The 15,773-nt window shown below is 43.7% G+C and overlaps 1 protein-coding gene across 1 annotated transcript in view; it reads left to right on the forward strand.

Annotated features, from left to right (window-relative positions):
* GNA14 (G protein subunit alpha 14) overlaps positions 1–15,773 on the forward strand; it is a 233,922-nt gene that overhangs the window by 214,745 nt on the left and 3,404 nt on the right. The window contains exons 4-5 of the mRNA XM_006145488.2: positions 3,120–3,248; positions 11,613–11,742. Coding sequence (XP_006145550.1) covers positions 3,120–3,248; positions 11,613–11,742 — 259 coding nt within the window. The remainder of the gene's footprint in view (positions 1–3,119; positions 3,249–11,612; positions 11,743–15,773) is intronic.

Here is a 15,773-nt window from a genome sequence, read left to right on the forward strand (position 1 = left end):
AGCTCAGCCCCACTGTGTTTATTGAGCACCTCCCACCTACACACTGTATTTTGGAATCATAAAGCTCAAGTTTTAAACCATAATTCCTATAAGCAAAGAGATGTCTATTTAGATAGTCCTGCATGTAGAATATCCCATAAAGTCCACAGAATTTTTTTTTCCTTTAGAGAGATTTTTGCTACAGGATGCATGTGCTTACTGGAGAGACAGAGAGACAGAAAGTGAGAAATCACTCTCACCCCCGCCCCTCCCAGGAGGATGGCCACGCCATAATCCCTTCTCCTCCACTCTCCTCTTGGGGTTTTGAGCACACTCTGCATGGGTTTTAAGCTGCCAGGTCTGGGACTCGAACAGCAGTCAACTGTGCGGAAGTCTAGCAATGTAACCGTTAGCCGTCTGCTTGTCCCATAGAATTTCACTTTCTTGAGAATTTCCCAAGGCTATGTCTCTGTCATCTGGTTCACTGGACGAAGAGTTTGATTCCTGCTTTTGCAGCTCAGCTCTTTCTCCCTCGCTACCATCTTCTGTCCTCTGGACTCTCTGTAGTCATTTCCCAAGACCCACCCCGTTCCCTTCACCTGGGGCCACTGTCCTCTGAACTGGCTTTTGGGGGGGGGCCAGCCCCGAGGCAGGGAAGGAAACAGGAAATGTGACCTCCTGAGGTTTCGCTGGCCTTCCTCCGGCGTTTGTTCCAGGCCCAGTGTTCATTGCCATTCGCCCAGGCTGGCACTACCAACCTAAGTACAGGAGCAACCATGAAGAAAGGCTGGGACATTTTAAAAACTTCTAATGAGGTGTTAGATCAGTGTAGACAGATGAAAGGAAGAAAGTGAGTTCAGGGAGGTGAGGCAGACTGCCTTTAACAGCTGGGGAGCCAGGGACAGTTCAGAGACAAAGACAGTCACGTTCCTGACCCTTCTTGGAGGGCCTGGTGTGATCGGCTTCTGTGAAGGCCCTGGGATTGGCTAGGGCTCTTGATGTAGTTCTATTTGAAAAAGATCCCCAGAGCTGTAAGAGAACTCAAGGTAGCCCTGAAAACTGGGGCGTCCACTGGGAGGGGGTGTGGGGAGAACCTGGCTCTCAGAAAGCTGCTCAGTTGCCACCCTCACAACAGGCAGGACTTGGGGCACCTGTGTCTCCTTGGTTCAGGTCAGTGGTTCTCATTCACTCTGCTAGTGAGGTCTGCACGAGCATTCACTGGGTGCACGCGATGTGTCGTTGCTGTGGTACCAGCTACAGGTTCAGCCAGTGCGCTCCGCTCTCCTGCTGAGGTGAGACAGGGAGACATCACACAATGGCACAGTGAGGATAGCAGCAAGGCCTGGAGTTGTATTTCTGGGCCTGGGGTGCCCTGGGGCTTTACCTTGTGAGCTGAAGATGGTCTGGTGGGCAGGGTTTGCTGGTCACCTCTGCTCTCCTTCCCACCAACCTTCTCAGCCCCTGATATCTGGGCTGTGCTGGGAGAAGGCATTGTCAGCCTCGGCCTGTAGGGGGCTCAGAATCACCCAGTCCATTGTTGGCCACAGCCTGAGTTGCACTTATTTTACTAAAAAATCCTTTTTATAAAGGCCTTACAGGTTTGAAAAAATGTTCTGTCATTTGACTACAGAAAAAGAGACATATTTTAAACTCAGGGCTTTACTATTAGATTGTCAAAAAAATCATGACATATTTTTGCATAGAAAAAAATACGTCATGACTTATCTGACAAACTAATACATGGCCAAAAATAATGTAAGACGTTTTGGGTTATTATAGGAGACATTTAGTTTCCAATGTCTTTTTAAAAAAAGAATTATTTAACTTTATTTACTGTTATTATTATTATTATTATAATTCACTATAGGGCATATGCAATCACCAGAGAGAGAGAGAGAGAAAAAGCCACCAGGTCTGGGACTCAAACCATGGTCAGTCATGTTGGAGTTCAGCACCTTAACCACTATGCTACCTATTGGCCCCCAGCTTTCCAATGTCTTTAGTAGGAAAACTTTCTATTGTTTTTTGAAAGAATTTCCTCCTCAATTGACGGTACATCTGTATATTCTCTTAAAAACTATTTAATTCATTGAGCCAAAGCTTTAGAAATGGCATCTACATTATATGATGGTCTTGTATGAGGCGAGCGGGAGGAGAAAGGGCCTTTGGAGAGAGCCATAGAGAGCCATTTCCAGCATCCTGGTCCTTGTGGTTTGCTGTGTCTCTCATCAGCCAAGCAGAGATGGAGCAGAGACCCTGAGCAGAGAAGGAAGAATGGCGGTGACCTGAAAATTTCCAAAAGGCTCATGAAAATGCTTCTGATAAATAGTCCCTTTAAAACAGTGGGGGACCAGCAGATGGAATAATGGTTACGTCGCTGGACTCCCACGTAACTGACCGTGGTTCGAGTCCTGGACCTGGTGGCTTAAAATTCATGCCAGGTGCATGCATGTGTGTGCATGCCCCAAATCCCAGGAAGAGAATGGAGAAGGGATTGTGGCATAGCCATTCACCTTGGGGGGTGATTTCTCGCCTTTTATCTCTCTGTTTCTGTCTCTCTAGCAAGTGCATGTGCCCTATAGCAAAAAGTATCTCTCTTTCTAAAACAAAACAAGACAAAACAATACAAAACAAAACAAAAAGCAGTGGAAGGGGTGATGGAGAGGCCTGGCTGAGAGTTGGTGCTCAAGGATGACGGAATCCATGGGTTATGGTTTGGCTCACAGCTTATGTTTGAGAATTCAGTCCTAGTGGGTGAAGATTGGATCATGGAGGCACTGGTCTAGGGAATGGGTGGATTATTACTGTCTCCAGAGAGGCTGAGTGAGTTCCAGCTCTCAAGGGAAGGAGTTTGTTCTCAAGAGAACAAGTTGTAAAAGACCTGTCTGCAGTTTCCTCCCTCTGAACAAGCCCGCCAGTCTCTGTGTCTGTCAGCCATCACACAAGCGGACCTGATGCCAGCCCTATACCTCGAATATAAATGACCTGGTCTTGGGTATTTCTGTTATCAACTCAATAGGGCAGTAAGACACCACATATCAGTGTAGGGTCACTGTGAGTTGGGGTGACTTCCCTTAAGTAGGATAGGTTGATTTCCGTTCTCTGACAGAGTTTCAGCCTCTCATTCTCTACTCTCTCAGTTACCTGACTGATATTGACCGAATCGCCATGCCATCATTCGTGCCAACGCAGCAAGATGTACTTCGGGTCCGTGTGCCCACCACTGGCATCATTGAGTATCCGTTCGACTTGGAAAACATCATCTTTCGGTAAGACTGTCTCCCCAATGTTGCCTGCCCAGGCTTTGAAGTTCCCAAATGGATTGTTATTTTACTTTTTCGTAAAGATTTCTGCCTTTAGGTACATGTGCTCACCAGAGAGACAGAGACAGAAGGAAAGTGAGAAATCACTCCCCGAGGGAGGATGGCCATGCCACAGTCCCTTCTCCTCCTTTCTCCTCTTGGGATCTTGGCCATGTATGTATACATGCCCAGTGTGAGTTTCAAGCCACTAGGTCTGGGACTTTAACCACGGTTATCCATGTGGGAGTCCAGCAACGTGACTGCTACACCATCTGCTGGCCCATCCAAGTGGATTCTTAAATGTGTTATCCTCAGCCAGGGGTATCTCTTATAGGGCAACATGTTCCTCTCCATCACAGGGCATTTTGAGTCATTGTGGGCTAAAGTCCTAGAATGGAGAAGAACTCATCTTCCTAGTGTCCTTAAGAGTTCTTGCTAGAAACTGGTACATTCTTACATGTAACACATACACAATGTCCTTGTGTAACTCATAAATTGTATATGCTGATTACTGCTGTTCTTCTCTTAGGTTGAATAACATTTCTCTATTTCCAGCTCCACAATTTATCCTTTTAAAAAGAAAAGAATGGATACAGCAGGTGGCACGGAAGTCAAGGTGGCTAGATCCCACATGGCTGACTGGGCAGTTCAAGTCCTGGATCCAGTGGCTTGAAAAACATGCCAGGTGCATGTGCATGCATGCCCAAAATTCTCAGAGGAGAAAAGAGAAGGGAGTGCAGTGTGGCCGTCCCCACCAGGGATGATTTTTCACTTTCTCTCCCTCTCTCTCTGGCAAGAGCATATACCTTATAGCAAAACTAAAAAGGAAAAGAATGTGAAGTGTGTATTAAAATTACATAATACAGGGACCAGCAGTTAGTGTAATGACTATGTCGCTGGACTCCCACGTAGTCGACCGTGGTTTGTGTCCCAGACCCGGTGGCTTAAAACTCACGCTGGGCACGTGTGCATGCGTGCCCAAGATCCCAGGAGGAGAACGGAGGAGAAGGAATTGTGGCGTGGCCATCCCCCCTGGGGGGTGATTTCTCGTTTTCTGTCTCTCTGTCTCTCTCTGTCTGTCTGGCAAGTGCACGCTCCCTATAGCTAAAACCTCTTTAAAAAATAAATAAATAAATAAATAATAAAATTATATGATATATACTAGATCAGTGCACAAGTAATAGAGGTTTTACATTGTTGAAATTTAATGTTTGCTATCAGAATACATTTCTAAACAAATGTGGTTATGTTATACATCATTTTAAACCTCATTTCTCACTTTATGTTATGTTTTTGTGTTTTTTTTTTTTTTGGCCACTGACTTATCACTGCTACTTATTTATTTTTTTCCCCACATTTTATTGACTCACAAAATACCTTAAACTAAAAAATATGGACAGAGCTAGAATGTAGTGACAAGTGCAGTGTAGTTTTCTTCTGAAACATTTTTTAATTAATTAATTTACATTCATTCCCTGAGCATTGTCACAGCATATAAAATGTGATTTCCCATCTAGAATATACTGCATAGTGGTTTAATCATACATATCATTAGTAATTTTCAATTTCTGGTTTCATATGTATATGTATGTGTGATTTTCCCCCTATTTCTCACCCTCTGCCATTTCCCACCCTTCTCCCACTCTATCTCAGGTGTTTACAGCTGTTTTCCATTCCTTTCCCCCCCACATTTTATTGATTCACAAAATTTCTTAAATAATCTAACTACTTTCAATAGCAAGTTTAGTTGGTATATACGTATCTGTGAATACATGTCTGACTTTAGGTGTGAAGCTCTGAGTAGAATGAATATACTATAAAGTAGCACCTGGCTGATGCTATATAACTTATTATGGTCATTAAATAGGTATTTTTAAAATATGTTTGTTAATTTCAAGAAGAGCAGTTTTAGCTTTAATGAATCAAAGAAATGCTAAGCATCTTTGCTTAAAACTTAAAGCCAGGAGACAAGTTAGGATTCTGTTCAATAGTAGGTACATGAACATATCAGCAGCTCAAGACAGGACAAAAATCCTTAAAACTAGAAAACAAAGCCTAGAAGAAAATCAGCGATGTTTTAATCAAAAATCATAAAATTCTATTTCACCAGTTCAGTCTCATGTACTTAATCTATCTTCTGTTGTTGTCCGATCTTCCTGATTAAATTCTGGGATATAATATTCAACTCCAGACTTGTCCCTGTGAATAAGTTCGGCATTTTCTTAGTTTTTGAACTCTCATTTCTGTGTGTCTGTATTTAATTTTTCTGGTCTAGCACTCCCTTCAGATCTTCTTGGAGATGTGGTCTGGTGTTGGTAAATTCTTTCAGGTTTTGTGTATCTGAGAATGTTCTTGTCTTTTCTTCCCATGTGAAGGATAGTCTTGCCGGGTAATGTATTCTTGGTTGAAATTCCTTTTCCCTTAACACTTTGAGTATATTTTCCCATTCTTTCCTCGCTCACATAGTTTCCCATGAGAGGTTTGCTATTAGTCTGATGAGATATCCTTTGTAGGTAACTTCATGTTTCTCTCTTGCCAATCTTAGTATCATGTCTTTGTGGTTTTGGTCAATCTGGCTATAATGTGTCTTGGAGAAGATCTTCTTGGGTTGATTCTATTTGGGGTCCTTTGTATTTCTTGGATCTGGATCTTTGACTCTCTAGGTTTGGAAAGTTTTGTTCCAGGATTTCATGGAATAGATTATCAATGCCCTTATGAGTCTCTTTTCCTTCAGGGATACCAGTTATTTAGATGTTTGGATGTTTGATGGTATCCAGTATTTCTCATATATTATTCTCATTGGGGGGGGGCAATTTTCTCAGTCTTTATGGTGGGTTTTTCTAGGACAGTGATTCTATCTTCTACATCTGAGATTCTATTTTCTGTATGATCTAGTCAGCATTTTATATTTTCAAGGGAGGTTTTGACTTCCTATATTATAGCCTTCATCTTTAGCAGGTCCATTTAATTCTTTTTTTTTATAGTATGTATTTCCTCTTTTAGATCTTTCAAGAATTTCCTCACCTCCTGGAACTTGTCAGCTCCTTTCTCCTGCCTCTTCTGCAGTTCATTGTCTCTCATCTCTTCCATCTCTGTGAGCTTTGTCATTATAAATATTCTAAATTCGTTATCAGACATTTCCATGAATTTCATTGTACTGTCTGAGGGTGAAGAGGAAGTATTATTTTCCCTGGAGGAGAGAAATTTTCTTGCTTTCCCATATTTCTTGTGTCCCTGCAATAATTTCTATTCATCTGATGGATGGTGTGTTTTTTCCCAATTCTTGAAGTTCAATCTGAGTGTTCAGAGGCGTGCCGAAGGAGGTGATCTGCGATCTCTCTTTCATTCCATTTTCATTCTTTGTGCATCAGATTCAGTGGGAACAGAGGAATATTCTAATTGTATTCAGATATTTGGATCCTGTTCACTTGGCCCTGTCTAGACACTTAGTGCATAGAGGCTGAGCAGCCAATGAATAAAGATAAAGAATTAGAGAATAGGGAAGAAGGAGAAAAAAAATAAAAAAGGAGAAAAAAATTAAAAAGATAATAAAAACGTTAGGTTTTAATATTAAAAAAGCAAAAAATGAAAACCACACTATTTCACAACTGAAGTTCAGTATCCATCTTAGGATGGGCCTGGCCTGGGTTTGTGCCTTTCCTAAGTGGCATGTGGAAAGGCACCAATGAGCACAATAAAGCAGGAGCTTGAGAGCCCAGAGAATACTTTACCCTAAAGAAAATGAAAAGTCGTGGAGAGACACAGTGAGACAGAGAGAAATGGAGAGGAGGCAGAGGTAGCCCTACCCACTAGAAATAAATCTGGAGTAACAAGTCTCAGCAGAAAATCGTCATTTTTGGTCAAGGAAATCAATATTTCAGAGCTGAAGTTCAGTATCCATCACCCACAGCAATGTTTTTAACAATATCACATGAGGCAGAAAGTCTTAAATAAACGTCAGATAAATCAACAGAACTTCACAGCCATCTGTAGGACTTTTGAAAAACCTTCATGGCCACCTTGACAGAGCCGTCAGCACAACAGCAGATTCTCCCAAGTGACTACGCCCACTGCTGTTTATTTTATATTTATTTTGTAAATGGAAATAATGTTAGACAAAAAGTGAATTAAAGTGATTTTCTTATGAGTTCAAAATAGGACAGAAGCAGTGGAGACAACTTGAAACACCATCAATGCAGCAGGCCAGGAGCTGCTGATGAACCGCTGTAACTGCAGTGGTGGTTCAAGTTTTGCAAAGGAGAAGAGAGCCTTGAAGACAGGAGTGCAGTGACTGGCCATTGGAAGTTGACAAGGACCAGTTGAGAGCAATCATCGGAGATCCTCTTAAAACGACCCAAGAAGTTGCTGAAGAACTCAACATCGACCCCACTCTATGCTCATTTGGCATTTGAAGCAAATTGGAAAGGTTAAAAAGCTCAATAAGTAGGTGCCTCATGAGTTGACTGAAAATCCAAAAAATCATTTTAAAGTGTCATCGTCTCTTATTCTACACAGCAATGAACCATGTTTCGATCAAATTGTGACGTGCAATGAGAAGTGGATTTTATAGTGCAACTACAATGACCAGCTCACTGGCTGAACTGAGAAGAAGCTCCAAAGTACAAAGTAAAAAAACAAGCTTGCACCTTAAAAAGATTATGGCTGCTGTTTAGTGGGGTCTGATCCACTGCAGCCTTCTGGATCTCGGCAAAACCATTACCTCTGTGATGTTCAGCAAATCAGTGAGACACACCGAAAATTGCAAAATGCCTGCGGCTGGCATTGATCAACTGAAAGAGCCCAATTCTTCTCCATGGCAACGCCCCACTGCACGTGGCATGACTGCTTCAAAGGTCGAATGAACCGGGGCACACAATTTTGCCTTACCCGCCATGTTCACCTGACCTCTCGCCAACTGACTGTCACTTCTTCATGCATCTCAACAACTTTTTGCAGGGAATACACTTCTACAACCAGCAGGATGGCATGGTGGTTAAGGCGTTGGACACTCCCAACATGACTGATTACGGTTCGAGTCCCAGACCTGATGGCTTGCTTTCTCATTTCCCTCTCTCTCTTTCTCTCTCTCTGGTCAAATTAAAATAAATGAATAAATAAATTAAATAAAATAAGTAATTCTTTTAAGAAAAAGATGCTTTCCAAGGGTTTGTTGAAGCCTGAAACACACATTTTTATGCTATAGAAATAAACATACTTATTTCTCATTGGCAAAAATGTGCGGGTTATATGGGTTCTAGTGTATGGATTCCTATTTTGATTAATAAAGATGTGTTTGAGCCTAGATATAATGATTTAAATTTCTTAGGCCAAAACCACAATAGCTTTTGCACTGACCTAATATAAAATACTTATACTTGTGTAAAAATGTATGAATTTCCACATATGAATGCAGAAAATACTTTTAGGATGACTCAAGTACTACATTTAATTACGGTTAAAAAATAATATGGGATATATACATAGCGCAGGAGATTTCAGAGCAACTCTGTCATAGTCATGCACTGCAGAACAAGGTTTTTGGTCTATGATAGACGTGTATATGACAATGGTCCCCTAAAATCAGACCACACAGCCAGGACGCATAGCAGGCTACGCCCTCTAGGTTTGTGTAAGTGCATGTGTGAGGTGACATTCCCTAAGGACACACTTCTCAGACTGCATCCTTGCTGGTAAGTGACATCACCTAGGACTACATTTCTTTTGTTCCTTGTAAGAGTTTTTTATTGCACAGCTTTTCCTGTTAGACAACACCAGGCCGGTCCTCTCACTTCTAGGTCCTCTTACCCTCATTTCTCCAAGGTTGTCGCTTTGAGGGAGCCCTCTGGTCTAGCCTCTCAATAGTTGTTCTGCATCTTTGTGATTAGATCCCTGATTACAATCATAGCCCTTTGCCTCTGTGCCCGTGAATTTAAACCTTTTCAGAATGAAAGCTTGCTTTTTTTTCCCTCCCCTTGGTGGTGGTGGTGGGGGGTTTGTCCTAGGGCATGTGCACTCACCATACAGACAGAGAGAGAGGCAGAGAGAGAAAGAAAGAAATCACCCCTAAGGAGGGATGGCCACACTGCAATCCCTTCTCCATTCTCCTCTCAGGATTTTGAGTAGCACACACATGTGTACAGTGTGAGTTTGAAGCCTCTGGGTTCAGGATTTGAACTGTAGGCAACTAAGGAGGAGTCTAGGAAGTTGTACAATCAATGCTTTTTGCAACTTCCAAATCCTCTCCAAGTGAGAGGAATCCTCTATCAAGAGCATGCATGTACTCTCTGGAGAGAAACAGAGAAAGTGAGAAATCACCCTCACACACACCCACAGGGGGATAGCCATACCACAATTCAGTCTCTTTCATCCTCTTGAGATTTTGGGCACATACATGTGCCTGGCATATTTTTAAAGCTACCAGGTTCAGGACACGAGCCGCTTAGTCAGTCACGTGGGATCCAGCCACCTTAATCTCCACGCCACTTGCTGGCTCCCCTGAGATGTTTTTTAGTTTATTTCTTCTGAGAGAGAGACAGAGAAAAGAGAGATACTTCTTCCTCCCTAACTGGGTCTTCATGCCATGATTCCTCACCCCCAACCAACCAGAACATGGGCATTGTGCACACTGGGATGTAAAAGGAGACCTCAGGACATGAAACCAGGACCTTCTCTTGGCTTCAGCACATGGAGAATCGCGTTACTGCTGCATACAGTGGCTGGCCTTGTTCTGTTTTCAAAAGCTGCTTTTCTTCTACGTTTATTCTTCTCAGGCACGAGTGAATGGGTTTTGCGTTACTTTTAGTGTCTGGTAAATGGGTTTGTCATTCACCAGTAGCACCTATTATTTTTACAGCTCATGGCACCTCCCCTTTCTGACTGCAGAATCCTGATCTTTAAGATGGAGGTCTTCACCTAATGTCTTCTTTGAGCCCAACCTCTTGTCAATTACTGTTCCCCCTTCCAGTTTCCTTCCCTGCTATGAGAGGGACAACCAGCCATGAATGTGAACCTGTCATTGCAGAAGTGGCTGTACCTCCAGAATGTGGTTCAAGGGCATGTTTGTTTGGTGTTTTTTGGTTTTTGTTTTTGTTTTTTTTTTCCAGCACCTTTCTGGATAACCATCAAGGGAGTTGGCTGAAGGCCACCTAACCACTTCAGGCATTGGGAAGGGTGTGTGTTTGGAGAGCAGGGTGTGCAATGAGGTGGGGGTGGTGGGTGTTACTTGGCAGTTATGGGCTGTGTCTGGCCCACAGATATATTCTCCTTGGACCATTGAGCTGGTATTTAAAAATTGGGGTGTTCTCCTAAAATGTTTGATGTCTAGTTTCTGCTGAAGGCAGGAGCTGGTAATAGCAAGTCTGTGTGGTGTGTGTAGCAGCGCTTGGCTGTCACGGTGTGCCAGCCACGCCTTTAGGCAGGGCCCCAGAGCTCAGGTAGAGCATACTGGTCAACGTTGGAGAGGCCCCCTTGACTCATTTCCATAAGCTCCTGACCTGGGGCATTTGAGCTGTGGCCCCTGAGTTGTGAGTGCCTGAAATCTTTCCCAAAGACACAGTCTTTACATTTCCACACTGGACCGAGGGCACTGGTGGGTCTCTATAGGGAAGAAGGGGTGGTCCAGCTTGTGAAGAAAGGATTTCTGGGTAAGTTAGAGGAGCCATGGAAACAAGAAGGGGCCTGCAGAGAGCTGGAGTGATCTGGAAGACTGTTTTGCTCTCCTGGGACTCCATGATGGCTGGAGCAAAACCCAAGAGGATGTTTGAGATTTCTGCCTGAACTATTGCAGTATCTCAGGCAGGCTTCCCTGAGGTACCCCTGCTTCTGTCTTCAGAAATTTCACTTCCTGGGACCAGTAGTTGGCATAATGGCTATGTCGCTGGACTCCCATGTAGTCGACTGTGGTTCACGTCCTGGACCCGGTGGCTTAAAACTCACGCCCGGCGTGTGTGCGTGCATGCCCAATATCCCGAGAGGAGAACGGAGGAGAAGGGATTGCGGCGTGGCCATCCCACTTGGGGGGTGATTTCTCGCTTTCTGTCTCTCTGTTTCTCTCAGTCTGTCTGGCGAGCGTACATGCCCTATAGCGAAAACCTCTCCAAAAAAAAAAAAAAAAAAAAAATTTCACTTCCTTTCTGTGCCTCTTTTGCAGAAAACATCCAGTGGTCCCTCATTGCCTAAAGCAACAGTGCGCAAATATTTTACACTTAGGCCCTCCTAAAAATTAGTGAGGACTCCAAAGAGCTCTGATTTCCATGTTATCATGACTGATGTCCTTTCCCCCAAAGAGTCCTGTTTTCTAACCTTGCAGTGATCTGTGTTTCTACCGAACAGGATGGTGGACGTTGGCGGCCAGCGATCTGAAAGACGGAAGTGGATCCACTGCTTTGAGAGTGTCACCTCCATTATTTTCTTGGTTGCTCTGAGCGAGTATGACCAGGTCCTGGCTGAGTGTGACAATGAGGTAAGCAGGGCGGCGAATTTAAGTAGCTGAGGAAAACAGAGACCTACTTCTGTAGTTTCCAAGAAGCCAGGTCGCTCAGGACAGGCTCTTTTCCTGAGGTTAAATACTCTTGCTTTCGAGTGTAGTCTGTGCACCAGCACCAGGCATCCCCTGGGTGCTTGTTAGAAAGGCAAACTTACATGCCCTATAGCAAAACCCTCCCCAAAAAAAAAAAAAAAAGAAATTTCACTTCCTTTCTGTGCCTCTTTTGCAGAAAACATCCAGTGGTCCCTCATTGCCTAAAGCAACAGTGCGCAAATATTTTACACTTAGGCCCTCCTAAAAATTAGTGAGGACTCCAAAGAGCTCTGATTTCCATGTTATCATGACTGATGTCCTTTCCCCCAAAGAGTCCTGTTTTCTAACCTTGCAGTGATCTGTGTTTCTACCGAACAGGATGGTGGACGTTGGCGGCCAGCGATCTGAAAGACGGAAGTGGATCCACTGCTTTGAGAGTGTCACCTCCATTATTTTCTTGGTTGCTCTGAGCGAGTATGACCAGGTCCTGGCTGAGTGTGACAATGAGGTAAGCAGGGCGGCGAATTTAAGTAGCTGAGGAAAACAGAGACCTACTTCTGTAGTTTCCAAGAAGCCAGGTCGCTCAGGACAGGCTCTTTTCCTGAGGTTAAATACTCTTGCTTTCGAGTGTAGTCTGTGCACCAGCACCAGGCATCCCCTGGGTGCTTGTTAGAAAGGCAAACCGAATGAATCACTTACATGGATTAATCGGAGTGTGCATTTTATAGAAGGTCTCAGCCATCAAATACATAGGGAAGGCTGGGAATCACTGGAACTCTGGCTCTCAAATGGAATTCCCTGGGGAATTTAAAGAAAAATCTAAATCTAAGAAATCTGGGTTCAACCCCAAATATTCCGATTTGATGGTAAGTGTAGCCTGAGCTTAGAATTTTTTTTTTTTTTTGAGAGGTTTTTACCACAGGGCACATGTGATTGCCAGACAGAGAAAGAAAGCAAGAAATCACCCCCCAGGAGGGATGGTCATGCTGCAATCCCTTCTCCTCCATTCTCCTCTCGGGATCTTGGGCACGCACGCACACGCGCCCGGCGTAAGTTTTAAGCCACTGGGTCCGGGACTCGAACCGTTGGTCGACTACATGGGAGTCCTGCGACATAGCCATTACGCTAACTGCTGGTCCCTTAGAATTTTTTTAAAAATAAGCTTCCCAGGTAAATCCAATGTGTTGCTAAGAGTAGAAATCTCTCAAATGCAGGTGTTCTCATCCTTGGAGGCCTATCAGACCCTTTAGGAAGCTTTAAAAAAATATCTTGGGCCAGCTCATAGCCTAGTGGTTAAAGGAGCCAGATTCCACATGGCCAAGCACAGTTCAAATCCCAACCCCAGTGGCTTGAAAATGTGTGTAAGTGTGCCTCAGATCCCAACAGAATAGAGAAATGAGGAGAAGGGACGGTGGCTCATCCACATCCCATTTGGGGTGGGGGTGCTTTCCCTGGCTCTCTCTGGCTCAGTCTCTGGACAGTGCATGTACCCTCCCCTCTGACAATTAAGAAACAAACTACCATCTTTTGAGCCCCATACTAGATATTTGTATTTACTGGGTTTAGGTTCCAGGTCTCTTTTTCAAGCCCCACAGGGATTCTAATGCATAGGAAAAGTTGAGCAACAGGATTTCTAATGAATTTTATCTGAGCATGGCTTTCCAAACTCCAGAAGCGCAAACTAGGTCCCCAGCTGAGTTGGCATGGGGAGCGGTGCCAGATGAGGCTGGGAGCTGCTCTGGCTGCCTGGGATTGTATAAAGCTGCCCTTCACTTGCCCTGGGTGGGGGAACTCACTCAGGGCAGCTGAGACTGTTCCAGCCCCACCAGGCACTTGGTGCCCCCACAGAGCTGCCACAGCTGGTGGGGCCAGCTCCATCATCTGGTCTACCTCGAGAGTGACAGGGGTATCAGTCACCTCTCTGTGAGCTCAGGAGTGTTTCCTGCCAGCTTCTCTGTCCTTTCTGTAGTCTTCCCCTGGACTTGCAAAGACCTCTTGACCTTCTAGAAAAACGTCTTGTTTCCAGGCATGAGAGTAAATCAATAAAGAACTCTGCCCAGGATTAGGCAGTAACGATGAACAAATCATGTCTTGTATTTCTTGAGAGCAGACTTTTCTCTGAGGAGCACTGCTACATTACCTAATTAGTGGAGGATTAACCCATTTACTGTGTCCCTGTGCACAGAGCAGAACTCTTGGCTGCTGGCCAGCTCTCCAAGTAAGGGTTTTTGGTTTTTTCTTCCTTTTTTTTTTTTTTTTTAAAGCAAAGACATCCAGTTATCAATATATATCAAAAAATACTTCCAATTTTGTCCACAAATTACCTGCAATGTTTCTCAGGAACCTGAAAAAAATTAGTCAGGTGCATAAGGGCTTAGTATCTCAGCCTTATGTGCTTTGGAATGAAACATTTTCTCCTCTTCTAAAAATCTCAAGGTATATGGAGAAAAGTTACATGAGTGCCACTTCAGGCTTTTTCCCTCCTGGTTATAGATATGTATTTTATCTACTCACTACTGTATACAAGGGCTCATCAAAAAAATCATGACAATATATATGAAAAAATTATGCATGGATTTCAGTAATTTTTTGCACCAAAATAAACTCATGTTTTTATTCCATTTTTTGCTTTTTGACGTCCCCTTGTATAGGAATTTCTTCATACACTATGTTTCTCTGGAGATCATTATCGATAAGTTCATAATAAAATTAAAGAAGTTTTAAAAATGGTTGAGGGGTTACTGCTCCGGGAATACAGCCCAGATTTTAATCCTCCCAAAATGTCACATTGGGAGAATGAGCTGGGTGTTGAGGGGTAGAAGTCAAGGTTTCTGGCCTGTCCCACTAGAGTGTGTGCTGAGCTTGGAGGTTTCTCACTCTACTTCCCTCCCTAAAGGCACCTTTGTTCATCCTTTTTAGACTTGTGAGATGGGGCCAGCAGGTGACATAGTGGTTAGGGTATTGGACTTCCACATGGCTGACTGTGGTTCATGTATTGGACCTGGTGGCTTGAAACTAATGCTGGGTGTGTGTGCATGTGTGCCCAAAATCCCAGGAGGAGAATGGAGGAGAAGGGATTGTAGCGTAGCATTCCCCTTGGAGGGAGTGTGATTTCTCACTCTCCTTCTCACTGTCTGCTGGCTTCTCTGCCCTCCCTATAGTCTTCCCCTGGACTTGCAAAGCAAGTACACATACCCTATGCCAAAAACCTTAATAAATATTAAAATAAAAATACTTGTGAGAGAGAACAATGTTATTAAGAGCAATTATTGTCACCAGATAAAATTTGTATGTGCCTTGTCTGCTCTCCATAAATGAGGAACACTCTGTATTTTCTTACTGTTGCCTAATGCTTAGAATATAGTTTCGCCTGGGCCAGCAAAGAGCATAGTGGCTACATCGCTGGACTCCCACATGACTGACCACAGTTTGAGTCCCAAACCTGGTGGTTTGAAAAGCACACTCAGGGGGCTGGCAGGTGGCACGGTGCTTGAGGTGCCGGACCTGGCTGACCATGGTTGGAGTCCCAGACCTGGCAGCTTGCTTTCTCACTTTCTCTCTCTATATATCTCTCTCTGGTCAAATTAAAATAATAATAATAATGGTGAATAAAACTAATTCTTTGGGGTCAGCAGGTGGTGTGGTGGTTAAGGTGCTGGACTCCCACATGGTGACCAGGGTTCAAGTCCTGGATCTGGTGACTTGCTTTCTCACTTTTCCTCCCTCCTTGTCTGTATCTCTCTGGGCAAATAAAGAATAATAATAACAAATAAATATATTAAATAAAAACAATTCTTTAAAAAAATAAAAAGAAAATCACACTTGGCATGTGTGCATGCATGCCCCAAATCTCAGGAGAGTGGAGAAGGGATTGCAGCATGGCCATCCCCCCAGGGGAGTGATTTCTCACTTTCCCTCTCACTACTCTGTCTCTCTCTGGTGAGCACACGTGCCCTATGGCAAAAACCTCTACA

This window comes from Tupaia chinensis, unplaced genomic scaffold, assembly GCF_000334495.1.
Source record: "Tupaia chinensis unplaced genomic scaffold, TupChi_1.0 Scaffold000147_1, whole genome shotgun sequence".
NCBI classification, from domain to species: Eukaryota; Metazoa; Chordata; class Mammalia; order Scandentia; family Tupaiidae; genus Tupaia; species Tupaia belangeri.